The 16,060-nt window shown below is 40.2% G+C and overlaps 1 protein-coding gene across 1 annotated transcript; it reads right to left on the reverse strand.

The window, feature by feature from the left end:
* Positions 1-332: 332 nt before the first annotated feature.
* Positions 333-12,986, reverse strand: LOC133406608 (zinc finger protein 84-like). The gene is made up of 3 exons (XM_061684323.1): positions 12,748-12,986; positions 7,345-9,099; positions 333-3,086 (listed from the first exon to the last, which is right to left on the reverse strand). The coding sequence occupies exons 1-3, from the start codon at positions 12,941-12,943 to the stop codon at positions 2,341-2,343; spliced, it is 2,697 nt and encodes an 898-aa protein (XP_061540307.1). The 5' UTR covers positions 12,944-12,986; the 3' UTR covers positions 333-2,340.
* Positions 12,987-16,060: the final 3,074 nt, after the last annotated feature.

The raw sequence follows: 16,060 nt of genomic DNA on the forward strand, positions 1-16,060 counted from the left end.
CACTGCTGCCACCTTTCGAAGACCCCCGCCATTGGCAATTTACGTACTCCCAGAAAATATTTTATACCGTCTTTGAGATAAAACATCACCAAATTTACATGCTTAACAATAAATAATGCAAAAACAATAATAATACAAAAATCAAGATTGCCAGTAATTAAGTATAAACCGAGGACCCCCTGTATTGTATTTTTTTTCTGAATGTTTATTTAACCTTCATTTACCCAAATAAGGAACTTGAGAACAGATTCTTATTTGCAATGCCAACATGGCTGCAGACAGCAGAGTAAAACAAATAAGTAAAATAAAACCATACACATATTCAAGAAACAGTCAAATGTGATAGTTACATATTTACTGTACATATTACAACATAGCATATGGTAAATAAAAGGTTCATAAAAACAGGTGCAACGATCATGTACAGTATCTGTCACTTTAAACATTTATATTGGAATGAATGAGGTGAGTTTTATAACTTGTCTCAGTGTGACTTGCCCGTGCTTCAGGGAAGAGAGCGCCGTTGTTGCTCGCCTGGCACGGTAACAAACTGGTTAGCGCATCTGGCTCACAGTTCACAGGTCGTGGGTTACATTAAATGTACAAGAGGAGTATGATGGTTCAGAGGTTTAGCACACTAATCATACATACGCGTTTAAAAAGACTAACATATGATTGAATTTGTCATTATGAAATACCATAAATGAAACAACAATAAAAAGATGAAAAAACTGAAACATCTGCGCCACCATTTTGAGCCATGCTCTGATCATTAACAATTGAAGCAGACAAAAGAAGGCGGGCTCGGGGATAACAGCTGGATAACTTCAGGTTATTATAAGTTCAAATGATCCTTAATACTGACTGTGAACCCATATAAATGAATTATTGCCTCAAATACAGGATTTAAATATACAAAACATGGATAACTAGTTTTGACATCAGAGGCTGAAGACTCTAAATTGCCCGTAGGTGTGAATGTGAGTGCGAATGGTTGTTTGTTTAAATGTGCCCTGCGATTGGCTGGCAACCAGTTCAGGGTGTGTACCCCCGCCCCGCCTCCTGCCCGATGACAGCTGGGATAGGCTCCAGCACACCCGCGATGTCCAAAATGGATGGATGGGATGGTATTTCCACAAGAAGCATGAAGTTGACGCACACGATTTGCTTTTGCGGGCCACATAAAATGATGTGGCAGCCCGGATCTAGCCCCCAAGCCACGAGTTTGACACCGGTTCGCTATAAAGCGTGAGAGCACGTCACTGATAGAATAGGTACATCTCAATAAATTAGAATAGCGTCAAAAGCTTAATTCAGTAAGATACCGTCATTTCTCGTGTATAATGTGCACCCCCAAAGTTGACCTAAAAATTCTGGAAAAACCTTCTCCCTATGTATAGTGCATTTTTACAATGCATGATTTTGCTTCTACCCTTATGATCAAAACAAAGTATTTTTCAACAAATTATTCTGAAGTTAAGCACTTTATTTGAACATGTAATACTTTTTTTTATTTACTTGCTCTTATTTTAATTGGGATTCAAATTAAACTGTCAAGCATTTCAGAAAAGCATTGTCATTAAACAAAACATAACCATAAAGAAACGAATGATGGTTGTTGGTCAGTCATATTTAAAAAAAAAAAAAAACAGTAGTTCACACATTCAGCCAGGGTATGTAAACTTATGAGCACAACTGTACATACAGTATATGCAGTCATACGTACCCCTGTCATATTGGAATGAAAGTGTAGGCTACACCTTTTTCATAACCTCTAGTTGGTGGCCTGTTAGAATGAAAGTGTACACCTTTCTCGTAACCTCTAGGTGGCGGTGACATTGGAATGAAAGTGTACAGCTTTTTCATAACCTCTAGATGGCAGCATACATTTATAAAATGTGCAAGTTTTTTTAATTTCCCCCTATACCGATGTATAATGCGCACTATAGACTTTTGACAGTTTTTTTGGGGGGGGGGGAAATGTGCATTATACACGAGAAATTACGGTAGTTCATTTAAAAAAGTGAAACTTTGATGCATACCACGCAGTAAAATATTTCAAGATTTCTTTAATATCCATAATTTTGATGATTATAGCTTAAAGCAAACCAAAAACCCAAGTTCACCATCTCTAAAAACTTGATTATGTAACAAAAAAATAAAAAAAATAGAAACAACGACATGATTTTTAATGTAGAAACTAGGCAGGAATTTTCCCTCTGCAAAGTATTTTCCGAAGTTTTTAATAAATCTATATAGGAGTAATGAAATAAATGGACTTTTCTACCATATTCTAATTTATCGGGATGCACCAGTACATATATACATAAAATCGTTAAATCAGTTTGACAGCCGTTCTGCAGCTTTATTTACTGCATTTTTATTTCCCCCACTCCCAGTACATTTGTGTTGTATAATCCTGTTCTTAAAATGGAATCTTTTATGACACACGTTGCACTGGAACGGTTTCTCCCCGGTGTGTAATCTCATGTGCTTTGGGATGTACGATCTTTTTGCAAACGTTTTAGCACAAACTGGACATGTTAGATGTTTCTTGTCAGGGTGCGACTCCATGTGTGTTTTTAAATGGCTCTCTAAAAAGAATCCAACATTACAAAGCGAGCATGTAAAAGGTTTTTTATAGCCAGCGTGCGTCAGGATGTGCCTGTTCAAATATTCCTTTAAACTGAATCTTTTGTCGCAGCGCGAGCACGCGAAAGGTTTCTCTCCGGTGTGTTGAGTCATGTGTCTCTTCAAAACAGGCCTCGTCACAAACGTTTTCTTGCATACAGTGCACTGTTTGTCGTCAGAGTTCTTATTTGTGTTCAAAAAGACTTTCATTTGGTTGCCGGTGTGTTGGCGTGCTTTCATGTCTAGCTTCTTACTTTCCTTGAATAATCTTTTGCATCCAGACGTGGAAGCGACGGATCTTTCTTTTTCGAAATCTGAGTGGTGGTCCTTATCGGATTGTGGCGCCTCCTCCACTCTTCCCCTCGTACCAAATTTGTCCGCATCCAGACTGCTGTGCCGCGCTCCGTTAATGTGGGGGGACGCTTCCTCACTGGCCACCAACACCTGCGGCATGTCTGTATCACGTAAAGAGAGCAAAACATGATTATCAAACAGCAATTGTTTCGTCTGACCTAATTAATCAAAGGAGACATACTGTACATTACTCAGTATTTTCAAGTTTCAAGCTTAATTTTGATGGGGAAAATTAATTTGGTATGCAGCGGACCCCCGCATTCTCGCAGTTTGGCAGCAGCAAATTGCCTTATCCACAAATATTTGTTCTTCTTTTTCCAATTTTGTAAAGAAAATTCAGTTTTCTTTTTTTCTTTCTTTGGGGGAGGACTAACCCCGAAAACATCCAGGGTCGCGGGCGTGCTGGAGCCTATCCCAGCTATCTTTGGGCAGGAGGTGGGGTACATGCTAACTGGTTGCCAGCCAATCGCAGGGCACATACAAACAAACAACCATTCACACCTACGGGCAATTTAGAGTTGTCAATTAACCTACCACGCATGTTTTTGGGATGTGGGAGGAAACCGGAGTGCCCGGAGAAAACCCACGCAGGCACGGCGAGAACACGCAAACTCCACACAAAAACGGGGCCGGGGATTGAACCCCGGTCCTCAGAACTGTGAGGCAGACGCTCTAACCGGTCGCCCACCGTGCCGCCACCCTGAAAACACTTGTTGTTTTATCTCCACTTATTTAAGAATGTATTGGATTTAAAAAAATATTTTTTTTTTCTTTACCCCAATGCAATCATAATGGGCATATGTACAAATAAATTGAGTCACAAGCCTGTTTACAGAACAAATTAGTCGTAAGTTAAGGCAGCACTTTATGTACGGAAGCTGACGCTAACCTATGCTAACTTTGCAGCTCTGCTTAGCTTTTGGCCTTGATGTTATTGTTTTATTCATTTAAAAAACACAACCTCAGCCCGTTTTGAAGGGGCGGTCCTGTCTCATGCAAATGAGCAATGTTGGGTGAATTACTTTTGAAAGGTAACTGGTTACAATTACAAGTTACTCTGTTGAAAATGTAATACTCGTGTAACTATTTAAATTACTTTTTCAAAGTAATATAACTAATTACATTTGATTACATTTTGATTATCATAATTTTGAACACATGCTCTCAACTGTTTACCATTTTCAGATTTTAAGGTAAGACCTGCTAGTCTTAAAACCGTAAGCAGTACTTAAGACACACAAAGACTGAACTTCAGTTAAAAAAAAAAAAAAAAAAAAAAATTATACTGTTGCAACAGCTTACAGTAAAAAAAAAAAAAAAAAAAAAAATCATTGCCCTAACAATATAAAGAAATTTTCACAATGAGGAGTTTCAAGAGTCAACGCTAATTAAAGCACTTTCGCTGTGAAATCAAACTGGCCAACAGAACAACACAAAGCTTACAGATGTTACACACAATTTACGTCAGTATAAAAATCAAGATAGATGATGGCAATTATGTTCCATTAGCAAGGCCAAAATTATAAAGATGAAAGTCAATGTTGTTTTAAGCGTTCGAGTCTCACGCGTAGATCAGACTACATGATTTTAGCCCCGATATTCGCCCGATTTAGCTATCGCGGGGGATTTTCCAGATCGGGCCCGACATATTTTGTCGGGAACGCCAAAACCTCTTCTCGCATATCCACGACCAACGATTTGGCCCAACGATAGCCCTACGATGCCCAAATGAAAAGTCTAGCAAGTTTGATTTATTGGGATATCTTCCGTCTAGTGTGACATTAACGACAACTCTCTGATCGTGCACCTCGACGTCGACCAATAGGATTTTGTATTGTGACCGGCACTTTGCCTCCCATGCTTGCTGTTGTCAACATACTTGGTCGCTGTTGTCAACATTTATTCACGTGCACGAACCAATGTTTACCGAAGCTTTAGAGCATAATTCGACAGAACGCCGGCTTGTTTACGTACTTAACGTTAGTGCTAGCACTATCTTGCTAGGCTGCATGACATTATGTTGCCTGCTTGCGAGCCGAGTCGTATTAAAAGTTCGTGAACATACCTCAAGCTCTTCTTGAATGGACAGCTCACTTCCGAGCACCGGTGATGACGCCACACTTTTTTTCCCCATACAATACAATACATTAGCGCGATCCATTGATGTTCTCGTCGCCTTGGTAACGGGTGTATCCGGTCACATTGACCGGTGTCATGTTTTCTGGTTCCACCTCTCAGACAGTGTATGATTTGACAAGATAAAAGACAAGTGATCGTAAAAGACGGGATCCCGTGCAATCGGAATAAATGTCGTGTAGTGCTGCCCGACATACGGCAAGATTTTATGGCAGTAGTCTGACGTAATCCAATCGTAAAAGACCACATTTGTCTTGTAGTCTGTTACAGGCCCTTTCAAAATCTCAGATAAATTAATAGATTACACCACAAGGTCATATTTTACACGAGTACTTCCAGTTACCACTACCCAACAACTAGTAGTTACATACCTGTAAAGGTGTCAACTGTGCTGACGTGCACAGCACCTTCACTGCGGGTAAACACACGTTGCTCTGCACTAATACTGTATCAATACTTTTTTCAGTATGATGTATTGACTGTAATTCCAACCCATGAACTTGCAGCGGACTGCCATAATAGCGTTAACTTTAAAAGCCGAATGAATAGCGCAGGAGAATGGGACCTGACGAGAGAGCCAATCACAAAGCGGCAGAATGGCAGATGACCAGAGAGAGCCAATCATAAGCGTCGTCTTGAGAAGGCGGAAGAAAACAACTGTTTGATCAAGTGAAAATTGTAATCATCGGAATTCCCAAAAGCAACCAATTAGACTTTCTCCCAGTAATATAAAAGATAAGAATTACTTCGTTTGTAATTAAATTACCTAATCCCGTTGCATGTAATTTGTTATTCCCCAACACTGAAAATGAGCCGCTGCACTCCACTGCTAACGCCAAGTACGTCTTTAGGTACCGTGACGACTGAGGCCGTAGTTAGGCAGTCATGTCATGTGCTACGAATGTCTACTAAAAAAAAAATTATTAATCCAAAGTCATTCTTGAATGAATGAATGAATGAATGAATGTGGTTGGATGTTTGGTGGTGGTGCGAGTGGCCGTGGGTGCAGAATGGCAGCCACGCTTCTGTCAGCCTGCCCAGGCCAGCTGTGGCTACACAAGTAATTTACCGCCCCAAGACTATGACTGTGGAGTGAATGAATAATGTGTTCAATTGTAAAGAGTCTTTGAGCACCATGAAAAGCGCTCAGTAAGTCGTACGCTAGTTGTCGGGAATTAAAAAAGGAGGAGAAATTAGAAAAGGTTTTATTAACGTTTATTTGAACAACAAATGCTACATTGGGCAATTTCTGCTTTAAACATAAATTGCCCGTCGATGCCATAAGATGGCGGGAAAGTACTACTTTTCTCTGAGACTAAATGAAGCTCCTCCCTTCACTTCAACATAGTTCACCAAAATGGTGCCAAAGCAAAGCGTCTATTAGATTTGGCTTTGGCCTGAGGACAGAAATAGGCTAGCTTTTTTTTTTTTTTTTTTAAGCAAATTTAAAGGGTATCGGTATAGAGAGGACATATAAAGTATAGGTTAAAAAATAATAATCTGTGAGTAAGTAAATACAAGAATAGTGAATCACAAATATACGCTGTGTAACGTTTATATCAATAAGGGCTAAACTTTTCCAATTATATTTTCAAAAATTGGACATGAACTGGAGAAAAAAAAATTGTCTCAACTCAGCAAATTGTCCAGGCTTGTTATAAAGTCACACTTTCCTTGTTTTACTACCCTTTCTGTCCCCAGGACAATTGTGTGTTTTGAGCCGGTACCTAAACGTGAACTTCTCATGACACACCCGGCAATGGAAAGGTTTCTCACCAGTGTGTATTCTCATGTGACTGTTGACATACGACTTGGTGTTGAACGATTTGCCGCAAACTAGACACGCCAAGAGTTTCCCAGGGGCGTGCGCAGTCATGTGTTTCGCCAAGGTCGCCTTGTTGGAGAACATTCTAGTGCATACCGAGCAGCTGAAAATTTTCTGTTTGGCGTGCGCTCCCATGTGCACACTCATGTAGCTCTTTTCTCTGAATCTTTTTGAGCACAAGGAACAAGAATAGGGCATCTCCTCTGAGTGTACTGTCATGTGTCTGGTCAAAGTCCCCTTAAAGGGGAATTGTTCATGGCAAACTGGGCAAGTGAATGTTTTCTCTCCGGTGTGCGTTAGCATGTGTCTGCTTAAAATGTTCCTGTTGGTGAACTTTTTTTCACATTGGGAGCATTTAACAGCTTTGTTATTGTTATTATTGCAACGTGTCACATCACCTTTCGACTTTTTTTTCGTCTTCAGAGGGTCTTCGGGCCCGGCGCTGTGATCCGTGTCAGAAGAGTCCGTGGTCATGTTGTCCATGTCTGGTTCATCGCCGTGTTCTCCGTCAGCCTTTGTTGTCACGTGTGGACTTGAGCTACTGGAAGCCTTCTCATTGACATGTGCTCTTATGTGAGCTATCAGTCGCCCTCTATGCCTGAAGCTTCTCCGACAAAGCGAGCACGTAAATGTTTTCGGTCTCTTGTGTAGTTTCTCATGTCTCAGCATATTTGCCTTCACATTGAATCTTTTATCGCAAACAGCGCAAGCAAAAGATTTCTGTCCCGTGTGTATTTTCTTGTGTCTTCTTAAACCGTCCTTGGTGGCAAACTTTTTCTCACATTGACAGCAGCTTATGTATTTCTTATCATTGCGATGCGTCATATCACTTTTAGACTTCTTTTTAGTCTTTAAAGATTCGTCAATGTCCTTGCTGTGATCCGTGTCAGAAGAGTTCAGCGTCACGTTGTCTGTGTCCGGTTCCGAGTCACCGTGTTCTCCATCAGCTTTGGTTGTCACGCTTTGACTGGAGCTGCTGGATTTCAAAGCCTTCTTTCTGCAGTTTGTTTTTGCGAGTGAGAACAGTTGCGCCGTATTCCTGAAACCTTTCCTCCCAGCTGATTCGGGAACAGGTTTCTGTGTTGAGTGTATTTTCTCGTGTCTCAGCATATTTTGCTTCAAGGAGAATCTTCTATCGCAAATCGAACATGCGAAAGGTTTCTCTCCCCTGTGTGTCACCATGTGTGAAGTCAAATTTGAACTGGAGAAAAAGTTTTTCCGACAAAGAGAGCATCGATGGTTGTCGGCATCTGAGTCCTTTCTGGTCCGTGAAGGTTTTGTGGTGTGGTTCGTATCTGACAGTGGAGGAGCTTTGGATCCTCCGTCAGCTTCTGTCGTCAAAGCTTTCTCCCGTGTATGTATTTCCATGTGTCTCTTCACGTGATGCTTCCAGGAGAATCTTTTATCACAAACTAGGCAAGGAAAAGGTTTGTTTGGCGTGTGCGTTGACATGTGTTGTTTCAAACCTCTTTTGCTGTAAAACATTTTCTCACAGAGAGAGCAGTTAAATTCATTGTTGTCACTGTCCCGTGTCACAACACCTTCAGAGTTCTTAGTGGTCTCCAAATGTTCTTTGGTGTTGTCTTCTCGTGAGCCTTCACCAGCTTCTGTTGTCAGATCTTTCTCCCCTGTACATTTTCTAAAATGCCTCAAGGTGTACCTTTTATTAGACCAAGTAAAAGGTTTGTCTCCCGTGTGTGTTACCATATGAGTTTTCAAACTTATTTTGCTTTGAAACATTTTCTCACATTGAGAGCAGTTAAATTCACAGTTCTTCTCAGTCTCCACAGGTTCTTTGTCATCACCGCTGTGAACTGTGTCATCGCGATGCGTCATATCACCTTCACAGTCCTTATTAGTTTCCACAGGTTCTTCCACTTCATCGCTGTGATAAGTCTCAGAGGAGTCTGACATTATGTCGTCCATATCTGAGAGCGGGGCAAAGAGGCTGTCTGGTTCAGATTGGAGATCTTTACAGTGTTCTCCTTCCGTTTCCATTTTCACATGTTGACCTGAGCTGCCGTTCTCCTCACTTTGATTGTGCTCCACTTGCTCTGGAAAGTTGTCGTCCTCTTCCTCTTTAATGAGAAGGGGCGCTGCTGGGTCTTCCCGCGGCTCATAGGGAACTTCTCCTTGACGCTCCCGCTGCATATCTGCACCACACAAGGAAAGCCAAACACGATTAACAAAAGTGACATTTGTGTCAAACATCCATCCGGTACAGAGGGCTCCACGGAATCAAATAAACAGGCCAAATTTGAACAAATTCCCCTCCCTTCCGACCAAAAGTCAAATTCTCTGAGATCCCTGAAAGATTATCCTGTGGTCTAAAGTGTGTTAAGACTACTTCTTTCGTCTTCTGTGATCCGCTCGGTAAACTGTCGGGCTGATAATTGAAATTGTGAACCGAGGAACACACATACGCTTTGTCAAAATTAAATCACCTTCCTTTCCTTCCGATTTAAGTCAGTCGAGGCCTAATTGCCGGATATCTCTGAGAGATTACCCTCGCTGATTATACTGTGGTGTGGGGTGTGAATTTTCCTTCGCTATCTGCATGACAAATAGTCAGGGCTGATGATTGTAAATGTTATGCGGGAACGGGCATGCGAACAATCAGGCCAAATTTGAGCATGATTTTTGAGAATCATTGATAAGGAGAAGAGTTTTCCACTGCAGTTACCAGACAAGCCAACAATTAGCCTAGCATTGTGGAAGGGATGACGCTATTCTTCTTCAGACGACCACGCCGACGGCCCGGAACAGGTGGCCCAGATGATTTATATCGCACTCCGATATATATTGTAATATCGCATAGCACTACATCGACGAATCGGATAAACATTTTCATTCATTTCAATTTGTCATTATTAAACAACAATAATGTGTATGTGAGGTGCAGGTATTTATTTACCTTTTTCATGAATAAACAAAATGCGAGGTGGCGGTATTACATTGGTCGTACGGTAAATGTTTTTAATCACACTACGATATATATTGTAATACCGCACAGCACTACATCAAATAATCGGATATGCATTTTCATTCATTTCAATTTGTCATTATTAAACAACAATAATGTTGTATGTGAGGTGCAGGTATTTATTTATTTTTTGTCCACTTGGGGTGGCCAATCTCATGTTCTACAGTTTTACACGATATAATCTCTGAGTTTGAGTGTTTGTGGCTTTAAAAAGGTGGGGCCTCGCCTGGTGAGTGATGTGGGCGTCAGCGAATTAAAGTAGAGGGGGTTTAGATTCGGGGATGATGTCAAACATTGCCAACAGTTGGCCTGTCTTTTGTGATTAAGGCCTCGACAAATACATTTGATTTGAATACGAACGGTCATTCAACATATGTAGGCAGATAATATAATACTCACAGGAATATATGTTTTATCCTCTGTGAAGTATGAGCAATAGTAGTGCCGCTTATCGAGGAATGAGGATTCCCATGTATATCCGTATGTCGCTATTAAACTGCCTGCCCCCAGGTGGCCAAAGCATGCACACCAGAAGGAGTAACACAACGCGCATTAAAATGAAGCAAAAAGTGAGAGACAAACGGTTGAATTCTTTACATTCTTTTTAATTGTGTGATTACTTCATGTCTTGTAAGTAGAATCTTAGAGTGATAATGTTCAAATTAAAAACACATGACTAAAACTTTTGTTGCTTTATTGGGGAGAATCACACGCACACACACACACACAAACACACGCACACACGAATCCAAAAGAGTACAGGGAAACATTTTGAGAGGAGGAGGGAAACGGTGTCCAAAAGTCACTATTTGCTTAAGACAATGTTGTTCTACAAATTGGCCCAGAGAACAAAAAAATGACTTGTTCTCATACAGCCAAGAAACAGCCCTTGTACACCCTCTGACCCCCACCCACCCCATCTCGTGTCAAAGGTCAACTCCTCTCAGATGTTCAGTCCTGCACTCTGGGCAGATCACTGGGGAATTGTGTCGAGTTAGATTTTTATGCTGATTAAAACTAAAATTGGCATGCTGATTCCAAAATTGCAGTCCGTTTTTCTCTCCACAGCTTACCCTCCAGATAAACAACATTCCACTGATTAGCTGTAGTAAGACTTGCCAGCTGATGACGATTGGACTCATCTACAGCTACGTGGCAACTTGTTTGTGCAGTCACAATTAAGACGGTGAGAGGTGTGCGCAGGTCCCAAAAGATCAGTACTATCAATATCCGCAAACAGAAAGCTAGCATAGTAGGAATGAAGAGGGTAGGTGCTGGCTTTTCTCTGAACTTTGTAAATTCTACTTCGTTTTATGCTGGGGTTTTTTTAGCTGTCAAAGCTTGTAACTATTCCAGCTTAGTGTTTTATTTACATAAGTATGTATTTCCTTTGTTCCATCCACTTTGTTCAAAAACTTGACGTGACAGAGAAAAACTAAGATGAGTTTCGGATTCCGCACCCAGAAATCAGCTAAAAACAGCTGTCGGACTAAACTCAACAAAAATTGCGTTCCCCAGTGTTACTAGTTAGCTATTTAGAATTTTTGTTTTATTTTTGTTGGTTTTTCCCCCCAGGTGCTAGGCCATGATCAGTCAGCTATTTGATCAAAAATTCAATCACAATTTGATGAGTTTTAATAATAATTTGTTGAGTTGTAGTCGAATACCAAATACCGTGTTATTCTGTTATAGTTCTCTTTCTTTTGTCATTTTTGCCCAGTTCTCCATTTCCCCTAGGTCACCCCCTCACAAACATTGATTTATCCAATTACATTTCCAATAAATATCACAATACAAACAACCACAGTGGGTGTATTTCAAACTCCCGTTACACCAAAAAATGTTCTACCACAAAAAGGCTTACACAGCCACTATTTCAGTGATTCCAATCCCTGTAAAAATGTTTTCTTTTATGTGCAATATATTTTAATTGTATCATTATTTGGGTACAGTTTTTTCCCCCCTTTATTTAACTGCACTGTTAAAACAATAGGTGCAAGAATTTATTAATCGACAACTAATCGATTACCAAATTAATCAGCAGCTATTTGAAAAATGTGTTAATCCTTTATGGATACTTTGTTTAATTTAAAACTGTCCAAATCCCTCGGAATTTCAGTCGCTCCACAGTAAATATTCTTAGATCGCTGTAGTCCTCCATGAAAGCAGACTGATTGTCTTTGTGTTTAATTAAAATATTTTCAAATATGTTTTTACTTTTTTAAAAAAGTCAACATTTTTGCTCATTATATTATCCTACATGTACCAAACCAGTAACTGAATCATCATCAATTTATGTACTGAATGAAATTCAAAAATTTCTGTCCTGTCAATTTGAAATAATGTTCAGTTTTTGAAAAGGAGGGACCCATCAATCTATTTTCCGTACTGTTTAAGTTTTTATATCTGATTCAAAGATTAACTTAGAAAGTAATCAACAGATTAATCAATTCATAAAATCATGAGTTGCAGCCCCAGTTAAACCTGCGGATATTGTTGCAATGACTTCCAATTCTTTTAATATATATTTTTTCTTCTTTATAGAAAAACCACACTGCTGTTTTTTTTTTTTACACTTGGGAGAGTTTGATTTTTTTTCTTTACGTGGAACTTGGTGTAAAACTAAATTATATATATTTATATAAATAAAAGATATACATCAATAGATATTATAAAAGGCCTGAGCCAAGAAAACCAAGAAATAACGGATTTTCTCTCTCTCTCTCTCTCCGACAAATCTATAGTATGTGACGACAAATTAAAAATGGAATTAAGTCGTTAGGTAGTTTTAATTTATTTTTATTTATTTGAAACAAACCTTTTTTGTGCAGTAGACTACGAAGCTCGACGAGGGCATTCACTAGTTCGCGTTGCCGTCGCTCGTTCTCCTCTTTGCTTCGACGAAGTTTCTCCTCGTAGTCTGCAATAGTTTTCTCAAATAGCTCAAATATCTCTTCGGTGGCCACGTTTAGTCGCTCCTTCATCAATTCCCTCAACATGTTGACTTTACACATGTTTACACGATCGCGCTGGTGAACAAGCAACCTGTTGCTAACCTCGGCGTTTCTTTTAGTACAAGTTGGGCCCGCTCGCTCATAGATGAGCATAGGTAGATGCGACACACTTGCTATTGAGCTGCGTGCCTTCGGCGAAGCTGGGCTAGGAGGGGCAAAGTCGTTAACGCGTTCCATGTGTGCGGACGGTGAGAACTCAGAAAGTACATTGTGCTGCCTACGGTTGCGAATAAAACTGTAAAATTACGACAAGATGACTGGGGTCAACTTTTCACGGGTAAAAATGTTTGGGATCTTTTTTTTTTTTTTCTTTAAATAAAATGATTTGTATTGCTAGCACGTCGCCTCTGCCAACATGGCAGCCGCGTCGGTGAGCCGGGCTACTACAGCGCGCTGGTGTATCTAGTCTTTTTTCTTATCTGAGGGCCTCAGGCTCGTGTTCTTCTTCGGCAAATAAGCCTTTATGGGCAATTGCGCCACCTACAGGAGTGGGAAAGGGTGAAGAACAGGACATCATGCAGAAACCTTTTCAATTTCTTCCTCTCACGACACTATGAGACATATTATGGAATGTTGACTTTCTAAGTGCTGGTATACAAACAGCTGGGTCTCAAATTTGTTATTCCTCTACTACCATCGCTAATCTGTGTAAAAATATACATACTTTATATAGGGTGTCCACAAAAATGCCCTGATTTGTAATATTATTTCACACTAACTATACAGATGCATGATTTCATACAGTTTCACGTGGTAGGCCTACAGGTAAAGTGCAGTGTTGCCCAAATTATTTATTGAGACAAGGCAGTGGCACCCATCGTTCCAACAACTACTAACACTTTCACCACTATTCCAATCACCACTGCTACAGCTACCAATACTACTACCATTAACCACTACTACTACTACTACTACTACTACTATCACTTCAACTATTACGTCTACCACAAATCAAAACACCAATACTACTTCTACTACGAAAACTACTATCACTTCTACAACCACAAATACTAGGCCTACTACTAGTATCCTCTACAACTAATACAAGCACCACTCATTTAGTACGTTCTTTTCAAATCTGCAGTAGAACCTATTCAGGTTGTTAGTAGCAGCGTGACAAGATTTGACCAAAAGTGAAGGCAGTCAAAATGCGGAGCGTGTTTGGAATGGCCGCCTTAACTTGAGTACCAGCACCAAGAATTTTGAAAATTGGACAATGAGTTCCGGAGAAATTTGGATTTTTGTGTAGGGAAAAAAAACGGAATTGTTCTGCTGGCTTCTGATTTCAAGTTATCCATCATTTTTTCAGTGTGTGGAATAATACGAGGCAATCATACATGTATATGGCTTCACAGTCGTAACAGCCCTTTGAGGTTCTTAAAGCGATACAGCACACTTTACCCAGTGGAACACTTATGCAAAATACACACAATGTTCATTAATGTCACGTAATGTATGATGTTTATCATACCTCAGTACCAACCGACCATTCTCTCACGGACGTTACACATAAGAGAGATAAACGTGGTTGGGAACCACGTATAGTGAGGGGCCCAACCTTTAGGCAGGAGGGAAGGGGCTTCCCGACCATTTTACAGTAGCACAAAGAGATATTAGCGCCAGGAGCTTTACCTATCATTAATCAATCGGTAATCAATGATCATCTAAGTTTCACGCCTCTTTCAAACCAGCGGTCCTCCCTTTTTCGTAATTTGGACGTCGTCGTGCTCGAAGAATTGTCCCTTCTTTTTGAGACGCAAATGGAACTGCTGACTCTGCGATGTTGCGCCATGCGTTTGTGTAGAGGCTGCTTGGTCTCTCCAATGCGACTGGTCGTGATTGGTTGTCTGGCGCATTGATGGATAATGATGTCTGCTTTATCAACCAATCAGAATGGGAGTAGCTCAAACACCCGCTCCCCTTTATCAATTAAGTCCCGCCCCCTTGTCGTCCAATCTGATTGCAATTCGATCTGAGCCCCACCCTCATAGCTGTCTTAACGTCAAGAGTTTAATTACACTTTTAAGTGTTCATTTGTGAAATACAAAAGAAAACAAGATGTTTTGCATAAGAGATCCCCTTGGTGGCAGGTGTGTATGGATTCCCATATGTTATTGCTGGATCTATCTCACCCAACACCGATAAAAATAGACACAAAAGGAATGAAGACGCTGGTTTCTTTTGCTCATGAGGAGGGCGTTTGGGAGATTGTTCAGATTGCAGCCTCTCATCACGCTCTCAACAATCGCTCCCGTCGCTCCTGTATTTATTTGAAAGAGGGAGGTTTTACAAGACATAACATACTAAGCTTCCAAGACACAACACACTAAGGGGAGGGTTTCAAGGTGAAGACATGGGACCAACACCTGCCACGTCCTTGGTCAAGACGCCCTTCTATCGGATGATTCCTGCTGAGTCATCTTCTTGAAGGCGAGACATCTTCCTTTCTCAAAATCGTCCATAATACGAATGCAAGCTTAGCAAATAAATGATAACTTCTACAATATATTTAACACTTATTCATTTGTATTTTATTAGACGTTCATGCTGATTATTATTATTATTATTATTATTATTTTTTTTTTAAATCAGAACTTACTCACTTGTTACTTTTGGAGTATTTTTTTCAGTGAGTACTTTCTTGCTCTTACTCATGTAAATATTGGGAAGACTACATTTTACTTTTACTTGAGTCATATTATTCTAAAGTAAAAGTACTCCTACTTGAGTACAATATTTGGCTACTCTCGCCACCTCTGGTTATCACCGCTTTTGCTCAATTACTCTTGTTTGATTGTAAGATAAAAAGGTGTAATAAAAAGAGCCCTCACAGACGAATACATTTTCATGTTTAATTAAATCCCGTCTTCGTATCTACGTCGCATGACCAAACCGGTGGAGGTTAGCGAGAGAGTGAAATAAATCTCAATTTATTATTTTGAATTTAAATAATTTTTGCTGAGGGTGGAGCAACCCTACAATGCAGGCATTCCTTGTTAAATTTGGCCCCGCACGCAGCATGCAGGCTTTCTCCCATGCAATTGAGCACTTTTCCTCTTCCGCATTCCACAGGGTGTAGTAAATATAGTGCCATATTGGGTGTGGCCAGTAAAAATG

Source organism: Phycodurus eques, chromosome 8 (genome assembly GCF_024500275.1).
Source record: "Phycodurus eques isolate BA_2022a chromosome 8, UOR_Pequ_1.1, whole genome shotgun sequence".
NCBI lineage: Eukaryota > Metazoa > Chordata > Actinopteri > Syngnathiformes > Syngnathidae > Phycodurus > Phycodurus eques.

Coding starts and splice junctions, on each gene's coding strand:
- LOC133406608 (XM_061684323.1), bottom strand. CDS start 12,943: ATGTGTAAAGTCAACATGTTGAGGGAATTGATGAAGGAGCGACTAAAC. Junction 9,100..12,747: donor TAGTCTACTGCACAAAAAAG/GTTTGTTTCAAA, acceptor TGTGTGGTGCAG/ATATGCAGCGGGAGCGTCAA. Junction 3,087..7,344: donor GACGAAAAAAAAGTCGAAAG/GTGATGTGACAC, acceptor TACGTGATACAG/ACATGCCGCAGGTGTTGGTG.